Source organism: Hemiscyllium ocellatum, chromosome 6, assembly GCF_020745735.1.
Source record: "Hemiscyllium ocellatum isolate sHemOce1 chromosome 6, sHemOce1.pat.X.cur, whole genome shotgun sequence".
Taxonomy (NCBI): Eukaryota; Metazoa; Chordata; class Chondrichthyes; order Orectolobiformes; family Hemiscylliidae; genus Hemiscyllium; species Hemiscyllium ocellatum.
This window is the reverse complement of record NC_083406.1, coordinates 112,735,854-112,750,061: the sequence shown is the minus strand read 5'-3', so window position 1 is coordinate 112,750,061 and position 14,208 is coordinate 112,735,854. Positions and strand designations below refer to the sequence as shown.

The window sequence follows — 14,208 nt, the reverse complement described above, 5'->3', positions numbered from 1 at the left end:
TTCTACCATTTGGAGGAAGGGTCACTGAACCTGAAATATTCACTCTGATTTCTCTACACAGATGCTGCCAGACCTGCTGAGTTTTTCCAGAAATTTCTGCTTTTTAACCATTTTTACCCCCACACTACACTTTCTTCCACCAACACTATGTTCCTTTTACTCCCCCCCCCCCCCAATTAAAAGATATCACTGTGGTATGGTCAATTTACCCATCTCATCATACAGCCCTCACTCTCATCCAAAACAGAGCAGAAAGAAACTCAAAGCTGTTGGTGAAATTGCGAGAGTATGTTCCTGCACTCGGTCATCTGGATTTCCTGTACTGCCTCACTTTCTGTCATACCCTCTTGTCCCTGATTAAACCAGAGACCTCCTAGCATGGGGGTGTGGCTTCCTTTGAGCATTAAATCAATCCAGTAACTTAGACTCTCCCTGACATGTCGCAGTCTCTGCAGGACAACCTCCAACTCTAACTCTGAACCAAAACTGCTTGACCTGTCAAATTGTACTCAAGATGTTTTCTGCCGTTGGCCACACTTGCTACCCACAGCTCCCACATCCTGCAGCCATGACACATTACCTGTTCCTGATAAAAGGCTCTGGCCTGAAACGTCAATTTCCCAGCTCCTCGGATGCTGCCTGACCTGCTGTACTTTCCCAGCAACACACTCTCAAACCTGTCCTGCCTTCCTCAACCTTATTTTAATTAACTGATGAAATAATTTATTCTTTTGTTCAATATGTTTTATTAATTCTTCCACTAGCCCCTATACTATTCCAAACCTGAGCAATGAAACATGCAGTAACCACCTACCAGACATTCAGCTGACTTATTCTCTTGCAGTCAGGTCAGAACTGATTCCAACCTGCCACCACCTTCACTGTGAGATCTTCTTTCACCTCTTGGCTGATCTGATTATTGTCTCAGCTACACTTCCCCCGACCCACCACATACCTGTCAGTCCCTTGTCTATCCTTAATCTTAGATTCAATCGCCAATTGTTAATGAAGAAAGGGACAGGAAAAAGGGTAGAGAAAGATAAAGAGAAAAAGGGATTAAGTTAAACAATTATCTCCCCCCAAAATACAGGCAGCAGTTATGTGACAGCATTATCATAGATTAATACCATTCAACAATTCACAACACTATGAAATGCTTAAACCGTCACATCAAGAGATTTCAGAACGAGTGATGACTTTATATCCGTGCAGGATTTGAAAATAGGCTGGTGCAGTTAGGGCTTTATTCTCTGTCTATCTGTTCCACCCCTGGACTGACCTGTTGCTCACTGAGGAACCGAGCTGCCGGCTGTTCCAGGGAACAAGGAGAGAGATCTGGGGCTAACTTATAGAGGTCACTATTGAGCAAGGCAGCTGGAGGTCAAAGATTCAAACCTGGCCACAGAGCATTGCAAACCACACACTGGGCTAGCGGGGAAGCCTTTCATGCAACAAACCTCAAGGTCAATACAAATTATAGAAACTCACCCGACACCATAATAGAGGTTCTTGAGGTGAAAGCTTCTTTTTATGAGTGCGAAATGTACTATGTATATCGTTGACTTTGCTTAATCCAGATCCAGAAAGCGAGAAACTGGGTTTGGGTCTGGGAGCAGTCAATGACACTGTCAAATCGCCCAGGACTGGTCGCCCTCTCTCGCAGGAGGAGCAGGTTACGGGAGCCGCGGTGATCAGAAAACAGGAGAGAGATACTTCTTTCGTCAGCTTCACAAATGCACCTTCCAGCTCTGCTCTTGCACACACACACACACACACACACACAGGGAGTCACCTCTTCACGTTGCAACATCCAATCAGCCTCCTGGGGCGGGGTAAAGTCCACCTCGACTCCGTTTTAAAAAGGACATACCTACATTAGAAATCAAATCTGCACACTCCCAATCTCCCCTGTTTACAATAGATAGAATCATTTTATTCTCTCTACGTGTGTATGTGATAACGGGGCGTTATCAGCTTCCTGAAGTTATTTGAAGTCCCCCTTTGATAACACTGACCATTTACTGAACTAGCCGTGTACATGCTGTGGCTGCAGGAGTCAGTCAGAGGCTAAGAAAGCTGCAACTAGAACACTATTCCTGAGTCTCCAAAGCCAGTCCACCTTCTACAGTACTAGGTCAAGTCAGGAGTACAAGTCAGGAGTCCTGAAGAGGGGTTAATACCCGAAACGTTGACTTCTCCACCTGCTGGTGCTTCCTGGCTTGCTGTGTTCTTCCAGCCTTCTGTTTATCTACTTTGGATTCCAGCATCAGGAGTTTTTCTGTCTCTCAATAATTCAGGAGTGTGATAGAATAATTCCCACTTGCTTGGGTGAGTGCTGCTCCAACAACACTCAAGAAGCTTGACACCATCCAGAACAAAGCAGCCCACTTAATGGGCACCACATCCACAAACCCCTGATGCTCAATAGCAGCATTGCATACCATTTACAAGGTCCGCTGCAGTAATGCAATAAAGATCCTTAGACTTACCAAACACATGACCACTGCCACCTGGACAGAGAAGAGCAGCAGAAGTATGGGAGTTCCATCATCTACAAATTCTCCTCCTAGCCACACACCATCCTGACTTGAAAATATGTCATTGTTCCTTTATGAAGTAATAGATTAGATTCCCTACAGTGTGTAAACAGGCCCCTTTGCCCCAACCAGTCCACACCGACCCTCCGAAGAGGATCTACAGCAAAGAAAAAGACATTTGGCTCATCAAATCTGCACTGCTCAAAAACAGCCAGCAAGTTATTCTAATCCCATTTTCCAGCACTTGGCCCATAGCTTTATTTTTTTATTAAATTAATTCGCAGGACGTGGATATCACTGGCTACACCAGCATTTATTGCCCGTTACTAATTGCCCAGAGGACAGTCAGGTGTCAATTTCATTGCTGTGGGTCTAGATTTGTGTGTAGGCCAGTGCAGGTTAGGATAGCAGTTCCCTTTCCTTTGGGGCATTAGTGAGGCAAATGGGGTTTTCTCCAACAATTGGCAATGGTTCATGGTCATCATTAGACTTTTAATTCCAAAAATTTCATATAATTTAGTTCTGCCGTGGAAGGATTTGAATCTGTGTCTCTAGATTAACAATCCAGCAATAATGCCACTAGACTGTTTTCTCCCCTATGTGTTTTGGCTTCACAATGCACACCTTACTATTTCTTAAATGTTATGAGGGTTTCTGTCTGTACCACCCTTACATGCAGTGAGTTCCAGATTCTCATTACTCTCAAAGGGAAAACTGTTTCCTTACATTTCCTCTGCCTTAAATCTGTGCTCCCTGTTCACTGATCTGTCCACAAGAGTAAAAGTTCCTTCCTCTCTCCCCAATCTACAACCCTCATAACTTTATACATCTCAATCATGGCCCCTCTCAATCTCCTCTATTCTTAGGCAAACAAACCCAATCTGTTGAATCTGTCTGGATAACAAAAACTCTCCAGTTCAAGCAACACCTGGGTAAATCTCCTCTGCACCCTTCCCAGTGGGATCACATGCCTCCAATCGTGTGAATTCCAGAACTGCACACAATACTCTAACCAATATTTTGTACAGTTGCAGCATAACCTCACTGCTCTTGATTTCTGTGCCTCACCTAATAAAGACGTGCCTTCTCAACCACTTTATCTACCTGCCCCTTAAGGGACTGGTGGAAATGCAGACCAAGGTCCCTCTGATCCTTAGTGCTTCCCAGGATCTTGCCTTTCATCATGTATTCCCTTGCCTTATTTGTCCTGCCCAAGTGCATTACCTCAGATTTATCCAGATTGAATTCAATTTGCCACTGGTCAGGCTATCTGACCGGCCTGTCTATATCCTCCTTTATCCACCTCACCAATTACCATGCCATCAATTTTCATATCATCCATGAATTTACTGATCAACCCTCCCACATTCAAGTCTGAATCATGTATATAAACCATAAACAGCAAGGACACCAACACTAATGCCTGCAGAACCTCATTATGACTTCCAGTCATAAAAACACCCCTCGACCATCATGCTCTGCTTCTTGCTACTCAACCAAATCTGGATTTAATTAAGTCAAATTTCCTTGGATCCTATGAGTTCTTACTTTCACTATCAATCTTCCACACAGGACCTTATCAAATGCCCTTCACTGTCCTGGTAGAAGATTAGATTAGATTAGACTTACAGTGTGGAAACAGGCCCTTCGGCCCAACAAGTCCACACTGACCCGCCGAAGCGCAACCCACCCATACCCCTACATTTACCCCTTACTTAACACTATGGGCAATTTAGCATGGCCAATTCACCTGACCCGCACATCTTTGGACTGTGGGAGGAAACCGGAGCACCCGGAGGAAACCCACGCAGACACGGGGAGAACGTGCAAACTCCACACAGTCACTGTTCTTTGGTCAAAATCCTGGAACTCCCTCCTGAACAACATCATGGGTCGATCTTGAGCACATGGACTGTAGTGGTCCAACAAAGTTCACCTCCATGTTCTCAAAGGCAAAAAGGGATGGGCAACAAAATGGTGGCCCAGTCAGCGACCTACATCCCATGAATTAATAAAGAAAAGTGATACTGTCCCCTGTTCCCTTCTCCTGTTTGATACTGCAACATCACCTGAACTGTTTGAACTCTGTGGCCAAACTGGATAGGGCGCCTACCTTCAGTCACACCACCAAGATTGATGAACCTGATCCCCCAACTTGGAAATGCTGCAATGGTTGGTTCATGCTGTCAAATGAAATTTTCAGGAAGGAGGTTGGTGTAGGCTAAAGATTTTCTGTACAGCTGTTAAAGAGGCAATTGCACTCCTGAAATATCGCTGGCCCAGAAAATATCATTTTTAGTCGCTAAACAAGATTTATTTCTTCATGAGCCTCTCTGTCAAATCAAACAAGCCAACAACTTCCAAAAACACAAAACAGCCATGCAGATCCAAGCTTAATCAAAATACCCCACTAACTTTGCAACGCATGAATCAATGTACTCAAAGGGAGAAAAGGTATTTAATAGAAGTAAGCTTTTGCAGCTTTCTCATGCTAAATGAATCAATTTTCACCACCATCAGTCAATTGTTGGAAAAGTTGAGAGTTTCAGAAGTGAAGCAGAAGACATGGATTTAGTATATTTGGCTCTTTAAATCTTCATTTCTTTCTCCTCGGTCCCCTCAGCAGATCAGCAGATTAAGAAGGATTTAAGATTGTAGAGCAATGGCAGGAGTGTTAATGTTGACATCGTTTGGATAGAAATAGTGTACAAGAGAATGGTAGAAAAGCAGGAGATTGGCACTAGGTAATGATGCCTGTTTGAAGATGGGTGCACGCATGATGTAACAAATGACCTCCTTCAGTACCACAGCTAAATGTGTGATTCTGCAACAAAAATAAGCAAAATGAGAGTATTGTTGGGTTTAACATCCCAGACAGTGATTGCATTGATAATGAAGGTATTTTCATTTGTGTGGGCAAACAACAGAGTAGGTGTTCTTAATGACTGAAAAATAGACATCTTGGCACTCAACAGGACAGTTTGTAAGAAGAGCAATGTAAGGGAAATAAATATTTGTATTGTTAGGAATTTGCTCAGTAATTGGGTGACAGGTTTAGACAGTAGATTTGGATTGGCTCGGGCTTGGAGGGCCAAAGGGCCTGTTTCTGGGCTGTAAATTTTCTTTGTTCTTTGTTCTTTGTTTAAGAAGGCAGAGCTGATTGATTGACTTGTGGAGACATTGTCATAAAGAATGCAACAGTTAATAATAACTGACAGTTAACTGCCAAATGCATTACACCAGCATTTCTGCCTCCACAAACTTCACTGGCTAAGTATAAATTGGGATTCCTACAATGCCCATACAAAAAGATTGGTCTTATCAGCAAACTCATAAATAGGTCTTGGGCCATTTGTTCACCATGCAACCTTGATTATGAAATAGGGAACGTTAAAGCCATCTTGCAGGGTAATGGCTATCCAGATCACATTTCTTCTCACAACATATTATGGAAAAGTAATGAATGGGCCTAAGGCAATCTCCTTTGGTGCTGAAAATTGTACAATCTACCTCAGATATGCCTGGAAGAGTCAGGTATCCTATAAGATTTAGCAATAGGTAAAGCTTGTTCTACCTCTATCCATCTTCTTTTCTACATTTATGGACTTCCTTAAAACTCCCACATCCAAACTTATGGCTACTCCTTCTCATAGCTTTTTCTATAGCTTTTCAAATTTGATTATGCCTCTGTGCAACGCCTTTGGATATGTTTTGACATTGTGGGCTCTTTTTAAGTACAATTTGCTGATGTGCTGTTGTTTTGCAGATTGCCATCTTCGTAAAATCTGCTGATTTGTGTGTTTTTAGACAGAAGACGTATCCCAAACATGACTTTGTTGCAAATGTTGGTAGTTATTTCGCATATTGCAAATCATGGCTCTGTGAAAGATGTTGTACTGAATTGAGTTCAGTGACACTGTATGGAAGTTCAACCACTGTGGACCACAAACTGAAATTGGGAAGAAGGTCTGCACTACTGGTGAAAGAATAAGGATGGACTTATGTGTATGACACACAATATTAATGTTACTGAATCATTTTTGAATCAAAGTCCGATTATAACAGATAATAGTAGGTGCAGAAGCCCACAGTATGAACAAATGTTTGTCATAAGGAAGGATATTGAACGGAGGCAAGTAAAATTGTATTATACAAAATGCAAAAATCTAAAACTATGACGTGGAGTCATAAAGTCATAGACTTGTATGGAATGGAAGCAGACCCTTTGGTCCAACCCGTTCATGCTGACCAGATATCCTAAACTAATCTAGTCCCAGTTGCCAGCATTTTGCCCCTATCCCTCTAAACCCTTCCTATTCATATACTTATCCAAATGCCTTTTAAATGTTGTAGTTGTACCAGCCACCACCAGTTCCTCTGGCAACTCATTTCAAACATGCACCACTTTTAGCATGGATGGACATTCATCTGGCCCTTCGAGCCTCTTCCACCATTCAATAAGATCATGGCTGATCTTTTCATGGCCTCAGCTCCACTTACCCACCCTCTCACCGTAAACCTTAATTCCTTTCCTGTTTAAAAAATGATCTATCTTAGCTTTAAGAACATTTGCTGAAGAAGCCTCAACTACTTCACTAGGGAGAGAATTCCACGGATTCACAACCCTCTGGGTGAAGAAGTTCCTTCTCAATTTTGTCCTAAATCTGCTCCCTCTAAGCATGAGGCTATGCCCTCTTGTCCTAGTTTTGCCTGCCAGTGGAAACATCCTCTCCACTTCTATCCTATCTATTCCCTTCATAATTTTACATATTTCTCTAAGATCCCGCCTTATTCTTCCAAATTCAATGAATATTATCCCCGTCTACTCAGTCTCTTCTCATAAGTCAACCCCCTCGACTCCAGAATCTACATAATGAACCTCCTATGTACTTGTCTAGTACTAATACATCCTTTCTCAAGTAAGGAGACCAAAGCTGCACACAGTACTCCAGATGTGGCCTCACCAACATCTTATACAGCTGCATCATAACCTCCCTGCTTTTAAACTCAATCCCATTAGCAATGAAGGACAAAATTCCTTTTGTCTTCTTAATTACCTGTTGTACCTGCAGATCAACCTCCTGTGAATCATGCACGTGGACACCCAGGTCCCTCTACTCAGCAGCATGCTGCAATTTTTATCATTCAAGTAATAGCCCTTTTTACTGAATTTCTTATTAAAATGGATGACTTCACATTTATTAACATTGTACTCCATCTGCCAGACCTTTGCCCACTCACTTAAACTATCTATGTCCCTTTGCAAAGTTTCACAATCCCCTGCACTTTGCTCTGCCACTCATCTTTGTGTCATCCACAAACTTTGACACATGACACATGGACCCCAACTCCAAAGCATCTATGTAAATTGTGAATAATTGTGGTCCCAACACTGATCCCTGTGGTACACCACTAGTCACTGATTGCCAACCAGAAAAGCACTCTTTCAACCCCACTCTTTGCTTCCTGTCAGTTAACCAATCCTCTACCCATGCTAATACATTGCCTGTAACACCTTGTATCTTTAATTGAATTTAAATTCTACCATTTGCCATTTGAACCTGCTTCCCCAGAGTATTGGACTGCAGCTACTGGATTACTAATCCAGTGACATTACCACTCAACTATTGCCTCCCCTCAGAGCTATCAATGAGGTGGAACCAAGGTGGTAAATGGTGTTAAGGTCAAGATTGAATTGAATGGAGAACAGGCTTGAGAACTGAATGGTCTACTTTTGTCCACTAGATGGATAGTGGGGGATAGATTGTTATGATTTTCTACGGCATGTTATCACTGTATGATTGATCTTCTCATTAATAGATATATACAGAATAACATAGAATAAAATAAAATGTTCAGAAGAACAGTAATGTTGGGCTCTTTGAAAGCATAATACCACTGAATAGTAATGGGAGCCATCGAAGAGGTTGGTCCAGATCCAATTCACTTTCAGTACCAAAACAGAGACTAAGGGGTAAATATTGACTAAGTTTAGCTGTGAATCGAAAACTAAATAGTTGAAACCTAGGGGAGGAAGTGCTTGCCAAATTCTTACATGAACCATCTGTGGGAGGAGTATCACAATCAAGGACAAGTCACCTGATGTCACACATTGGCAGACAGAGAGTAAACACAGAGGCATTCTCCAGCAACAGAACAGGCAAAACCAAATGCATTCATACAACATGGTTCCATTCCATAAGACACAGGAGGAGAAGTAGGCCATTCAGCCTATTAGGTCTGCTCCACCATCCAAAGAGATCATGCCTGAAATGATAATCCTCAATTCGTGTATGTCTGCCTGAAGGTAGGTCCTCAGCTCACTGGTTTGCCATCGCACTCCACACTCAGGTGTAGGACAGAGGCAATTCCCAACTCTAAAAGCAAATCATCATAGATACAAGAAATGCTGAGGAACATTTTCCTTTTACTCACTTGTTGAGCATGGTTGATTCTGGCAGGCCGGCATTTTGCCCATCCCTTGTTGACCTTGTGAAGGTGGTGGTGAGCTGCATTCTTGAACCATTGTACTATCGGCAGACCCACACTGCCATTAGGGAGGAATTTCCAGCATTTACCAGTGACAGTGAAGGAACAGCAATACGTTTCCAAATCAGGATAGTGAGTGGTCTGGAGAGAGCTTGCAGATGGTGATGTGCCATGTACCTGCTGCTACTGAGCATCAGTGGTGGAGGGAGTGAAGTTTGTGGATGTGGTGCCAATCAAGCAGGTTGCTACACCCTGGTTAGTGTCAAGCTTCATGAGTGTTGATAGAGCTGCACTCATCCAGGCAGTTGGAAAAGATTCTATCAAATGCTTGTTATGTCTTGTGAACAGACTTTGGGGAGTCAGAATATGAGAGACTCATGGCAGCGTTCCTTGCATCAAGTTCAGGAAGAGACACTTTCTGACTGTAGTCAGATGCTGCCAGTCCTGCTGAGTTTTTCCAGTATTGTCTGTCTCTCAGTCAAAGATTACATTGGTTGGATAGGTTACCAAATCTGTTCTTTTGGCTTTACTCTGCATAAGGTATCTGATTTGGAGGCACCAGTGTTGCACTGGGGTGTACAAAATTAAACATCACACGACACCAGGTTATTGTCCAACAGGTTTATTTGGAAGCACTAGCTTTCGGAGCGACACTCCTTCATCGGATGGTTGTCCTGATGAAGGAGCAGCGCTCTGAAATCTAGTGCTTTCAAATAAACCTGTTGGATGTTGTGTGAGTTTTAACTAAGATATCTGAGCAAGCTAAGCTCTAACACAATATCCAACTGAGCTAACTGAGATCTAACATCCTATCCAATTGAGCCAGCTAAGCTCTAACACAATATCCAACTCAGCTTGCTGAGACCAAACACAGTATCCAACTGAGCTAGCTGAGCTCTCACAACTGAAACAACTACACAGTGATATCAACAAGTTGCATCCCACCATCAGCCTTACTCTTTAGTATCTGTCTCATTCTTGGACACATGCATCTCTATCAAGGACGGGCACCTGTCTACCTCACTCAATTGCAAACCCATGGGTAACCTCACGATGCTGCACTTCTCCAGCTTCCACCTAAAACATATTAAAACAGTCATCCCCTACGGACAAGCCCTCTGCATACACAGGATCTGTTTGGATGAGAAGGAAAATGGTGGACACTTGAAAGTGCTCAAGGATGACCTCAAAAGGACAGAGTACGATGCTCAATTCATCGACCGCCAGGTCTGACGTGCCTCAGAGAGAAACCGTAATGACCTCCTCAGGAAAAAGATATAGGCTGCAACCGATAGGGTACCCTTTGTTGTCCAGTACGTTTCAGGAACCAAACGACTACGCCATGTTCTTTGCAGCCTGCAACACGTTATCAATGCTCACAAAGGCCTTCCCCAAGCCTCCACTTTTTGCCTTTAAACAACAACAGATCATGGTTTGTAGCAAACTGCCCAGCCTTCAGGATAACAACACCATATAACCCTGTCACAGCAGCCACTGCAAGACATGTCAGAGTGTTGACACAGGTAACACCATTACATGTGGGGACATCTCCCACCATGTACGTGGCAAGTACTCATATAACTCGGCCAACATTGTCTATCTCATAAGCTGCAGACAAGGATCCCTTGAGGCATGGTACTCTGGCAAGACTGAGCAGAGGCTATGGCAACGGATGAATGGACACCACACAACAATCACCAGACAGAAGTGTTCCCTCCCAGTCAGGGATGACTTCAGCTGTCCAGGACATTTGGCCTTGCACCTTCAGGTAACCATCTTCCATGGCGGACTTCGGGATAGGCAACAACGCAGAGTGGCTAAGCAGAGGCTGATAGCAAATTCGGTACCCATGGGAATGGCCTCAACCGAGACCTTGCGTTCATGTCACACTACAGGTGGCCCCACTAGACCACACACACACACACACACACACACACACACACACACACACACACACACACACACACACACACACACACACACACTCCTACATTCTCCCACACCCATGCTGATACTCCCTCACACACAAGCTCTCATATGCACACACGTACACCTCCCTCACTACACCAACACATGCACCCTCTCACACAAACCCATCATGCTCACACACACACTTAACCAAGCTTACACACAAACATATATACACCCACACTGTATCATGTGCACTCACACCCAAATGCACACACTCATGTGCACACTCAATCTGTCGCTCCCACATGCGCACACATATAAGATTATGAGGTGAATTTGTTTTTGCAGAATTACGTTTAAATTTGCTCAAAACCGCATAAATTCATGTAAAACTCTGTAAAACTGTACAGAGGGTTTGTCGGACTGTAATAGCATTGGGACACAGACAGACATTACACCTATTGTTTAAAAAGCTGAGCCATCTTGAGAATGTGATTGAAAAGAAGTTCTGGGATTTACATGTCAAAGAACAGAAACCAGCATATCCCATTATAAAAGATGAAAGTTTTAATCTAAGATTGTTTACTGTATCACATCTCCATGACACTGGACTCCTTTGGCTATAAATTCTGTGAGCATGATCTTAATTTCCACAACTACCCGATGAAGGAGCTGTGCTCCAAAAGCTAAGCTTCCAAATAAACCTATTGGACTATAATCTGGTGTTGTGTGATTTTTAACTTTGTCCACCCCAGTCCAACACTGGCACCTCCAAGTCACAAGATTCAACTGAGCTAGCTGAGACCAAACACAATATCCAACTGAGTGAGCTGAGCTCTAACACAATATCTAATTGAGTGAGCTGAGACCTAACACAATATACTTGTGCTTTATAGAGTCATAGAGATGTATAGCATGGAAACAGACCCTTCAGTTCAACCCGTCCATGCCGACCAGGTATCCCAACCCAATCCAGTCCCACCTGCCAGCACCCGGCCCATATCCCTCCAAACCCTTCCTATTCATATACCCATCCAAATGCCTCACAAATGTTGTAATTGTACCAGCCTCCACTATTTCCTCTGGCAGCTCATTCCATACATGTACCACCCTCTGCATGAAAAAGGTGCCCCTTCGGTCTTTTTAATATCTTTCCCCTCTCACCCTAAACCAATGCCCTCTTGTTCTGGACTCCCTTACCCCAGGGTAAAGACTTTGCCTATTTATCCTATCCATGCCCGACATAATTTTGTAAACCTCCATAAGGTCACCCCTCAGCCTCCGACGCTCCAGGAAAAACAGCCCCAGCCTGTTCAGCCTCTCCCTGTAGCTCAGATCCTCCAACCCTAGCAACATCCTTGTAAATCTTTTCTGAACCCTTTCAAGTTTCACAACATCTTTCCGATAGGAAGGAGACCAGATTGCACGCAATATTCCAACAGTGGCCTAACCAATGTTCTGTACAGCCGCAACATGACCTCTCAACTCCTGTACTCAATACTTTGACCAATAAAGGAAAGCATACCAAATGCCTTCTTCACTATCCTATCTACCTGTGACTCCACTTTCAAGGAGCTATGAGCCTGCAATCCAAGGTCTCTTTGTTCAGCAACAATCCCTAGGACCTTACAATTAACAGTATAAGTCCTGCTAAGATTTGCTTTCCCAAAATGCAACACCTCGCATTTATCTGAATTAAACTCCATCTGCCACTTCTCAGTCCATTGGCCCATCTGGTCCAGATCCTGTTGTAATTTGAGGTAACCCTCTTCGCTGTCCACTACACCTCCAATTTTGGTGTCATCTGCAAACTCATTAACTGTATCTCTTATGCTCGCATCCAAATCATTTATGTGAATGACAAAAAGTAGAGGACCCAGCACCGATCCTTGTGGCACTCCACTGGTCACAGGCCTCCAGTCTGAAAAACAACCCTCCACCACAACCCTCTGTCTTCTACCTTTGACCCAGTTCTATATCCATATGGCTAGTTCTCCCTGTAGTCCTTGAGATCTAACCTTGCTTAACAATCTCCCATGGGGAACCTTGTCGAACACCTTACTGAAGCCCATAAAGATCACATCTACTGCTCTGCCCACATCAATCCTCTTTGTTATTTCTTCAAAAAACTCAATCAAGTTTGTGAGACATGATTTCCCACGCATAAAGCCATGTTGACTATCCCTAATCAGTCCTTGCCTTTCCAAATACACGTACATCCTGTCCCTTAGGATTCCCTCCAACAACTTGACGACCACTGAGGTCAGGCTCACTGGTCTATAGTTCCCTGGCTTGTCTTTACCGCCCTTCTTAAATGTTTGCCAACCTCCAGTCTTCTGGCACCTGTGACTATCGATGATACAAATATCTCAGCAAAAGGCCCAGCAATCACTTCTCTGGCTTCCCATAGAGTTCTTGGGTACACCTGAACAAATTTCACTGCAATATTTTGTATACTATTACTGTCACTGTTATTTATTTCTAACCTCAACTGAAATAGTCACAAGAGTAATTTGTGAACTTACTGGGATAAATTCTTGTGCAATTCGTCAAGACATCAGAACAGCCGTGTAGCAGTAAACATCTCCATATCCATTTGAGAGACAGATTTTGTCATAAAGCTGGTCCCTTTTTTCTAAAAGCTGTTCCTTTTCTCAAGGCTACTGTGTCCTTGGTTTTTTTCAGAGGGATCCTAAACAGGCCGGGCTCTGATTAAACTAGTTTGGCAGAGAGATGAAAAAGATTCTGAGAGTCCTTTTGTTTATATGTAAACAGGTGAGACTTCAGGCCAAAGTGGTCATGTTTTAGAAGTGACCTGTATAACGGAAGGGGAGTGGTCAGCTCTGTAACTGAGCAGTTCAGTCCAGAACTAGTTGGAAGTTCAACAGTAAGCTGTGTGGAAACAGGCTCTCCCTCTCTTTCTGCCCTTCTAATGTCAACCTGCAAGCATCTGTTTCATTTTTTTAACCTTTTTGAGGAGGTTTGGTCATTGGGACTGTTGTGTATATTCGGAACAGCATAATTTAGTCTAGTTTGGGCAGACTGAGTTCTGTAGGGGTTCTTTATTCTGTTTTTTTGTGGTTCATTGTGGAACCTTGTGAATAAATTTTTGATTGTTTTAAAAGCTGGTAATCAACCTAGCTAGCTTACTCTGCGTAATTTTCACTGTACACTTATTGCAAAATTATGGTCTGGGCTACCTGCTTAAGAATGCTTTGAGTGGTCTGGTCTAGTCCATAACAGATTGGGGGTTCTTTGCAGGATTTTAAAC

General features: G+C 43.2%; 1 protein-coding gene across 5 annotated transcripts in view; it reads right to left on the bottom strand.

The window, feature by feature from the left end:
• The window catches only part of gyg2 (glycogenin 2), a 142,303-nt gene that overhangs the window by 116,498 nt on the left and 11,597 nt on the right, over nucleotides 1-14,208 (bottom strand). For 4 of the 5 annotated variants that reach the window (XM_060826875.1, XM_060826877.1, XM_060826880.1 and 1 more), the window contains exon 1: nucleotides 1,489-1,761. The exons of the other annotated variant lie outside the window; for it this stretch is intronic. In XM_060826875.1, coding sequence (XP_060682858.1) covers nucleotides 1,489-1,498 — 10 coding nt within the window. In that variant the 5' untranslated portion in view covers nucleotides 1,499-1,761. Of the gene's footprint in view, nucleotides 1-1,488; nucleotides 1,762-14,208 lie in introns of those variants that run through there. 5 annotated transcript variants of the gene reach the window in all.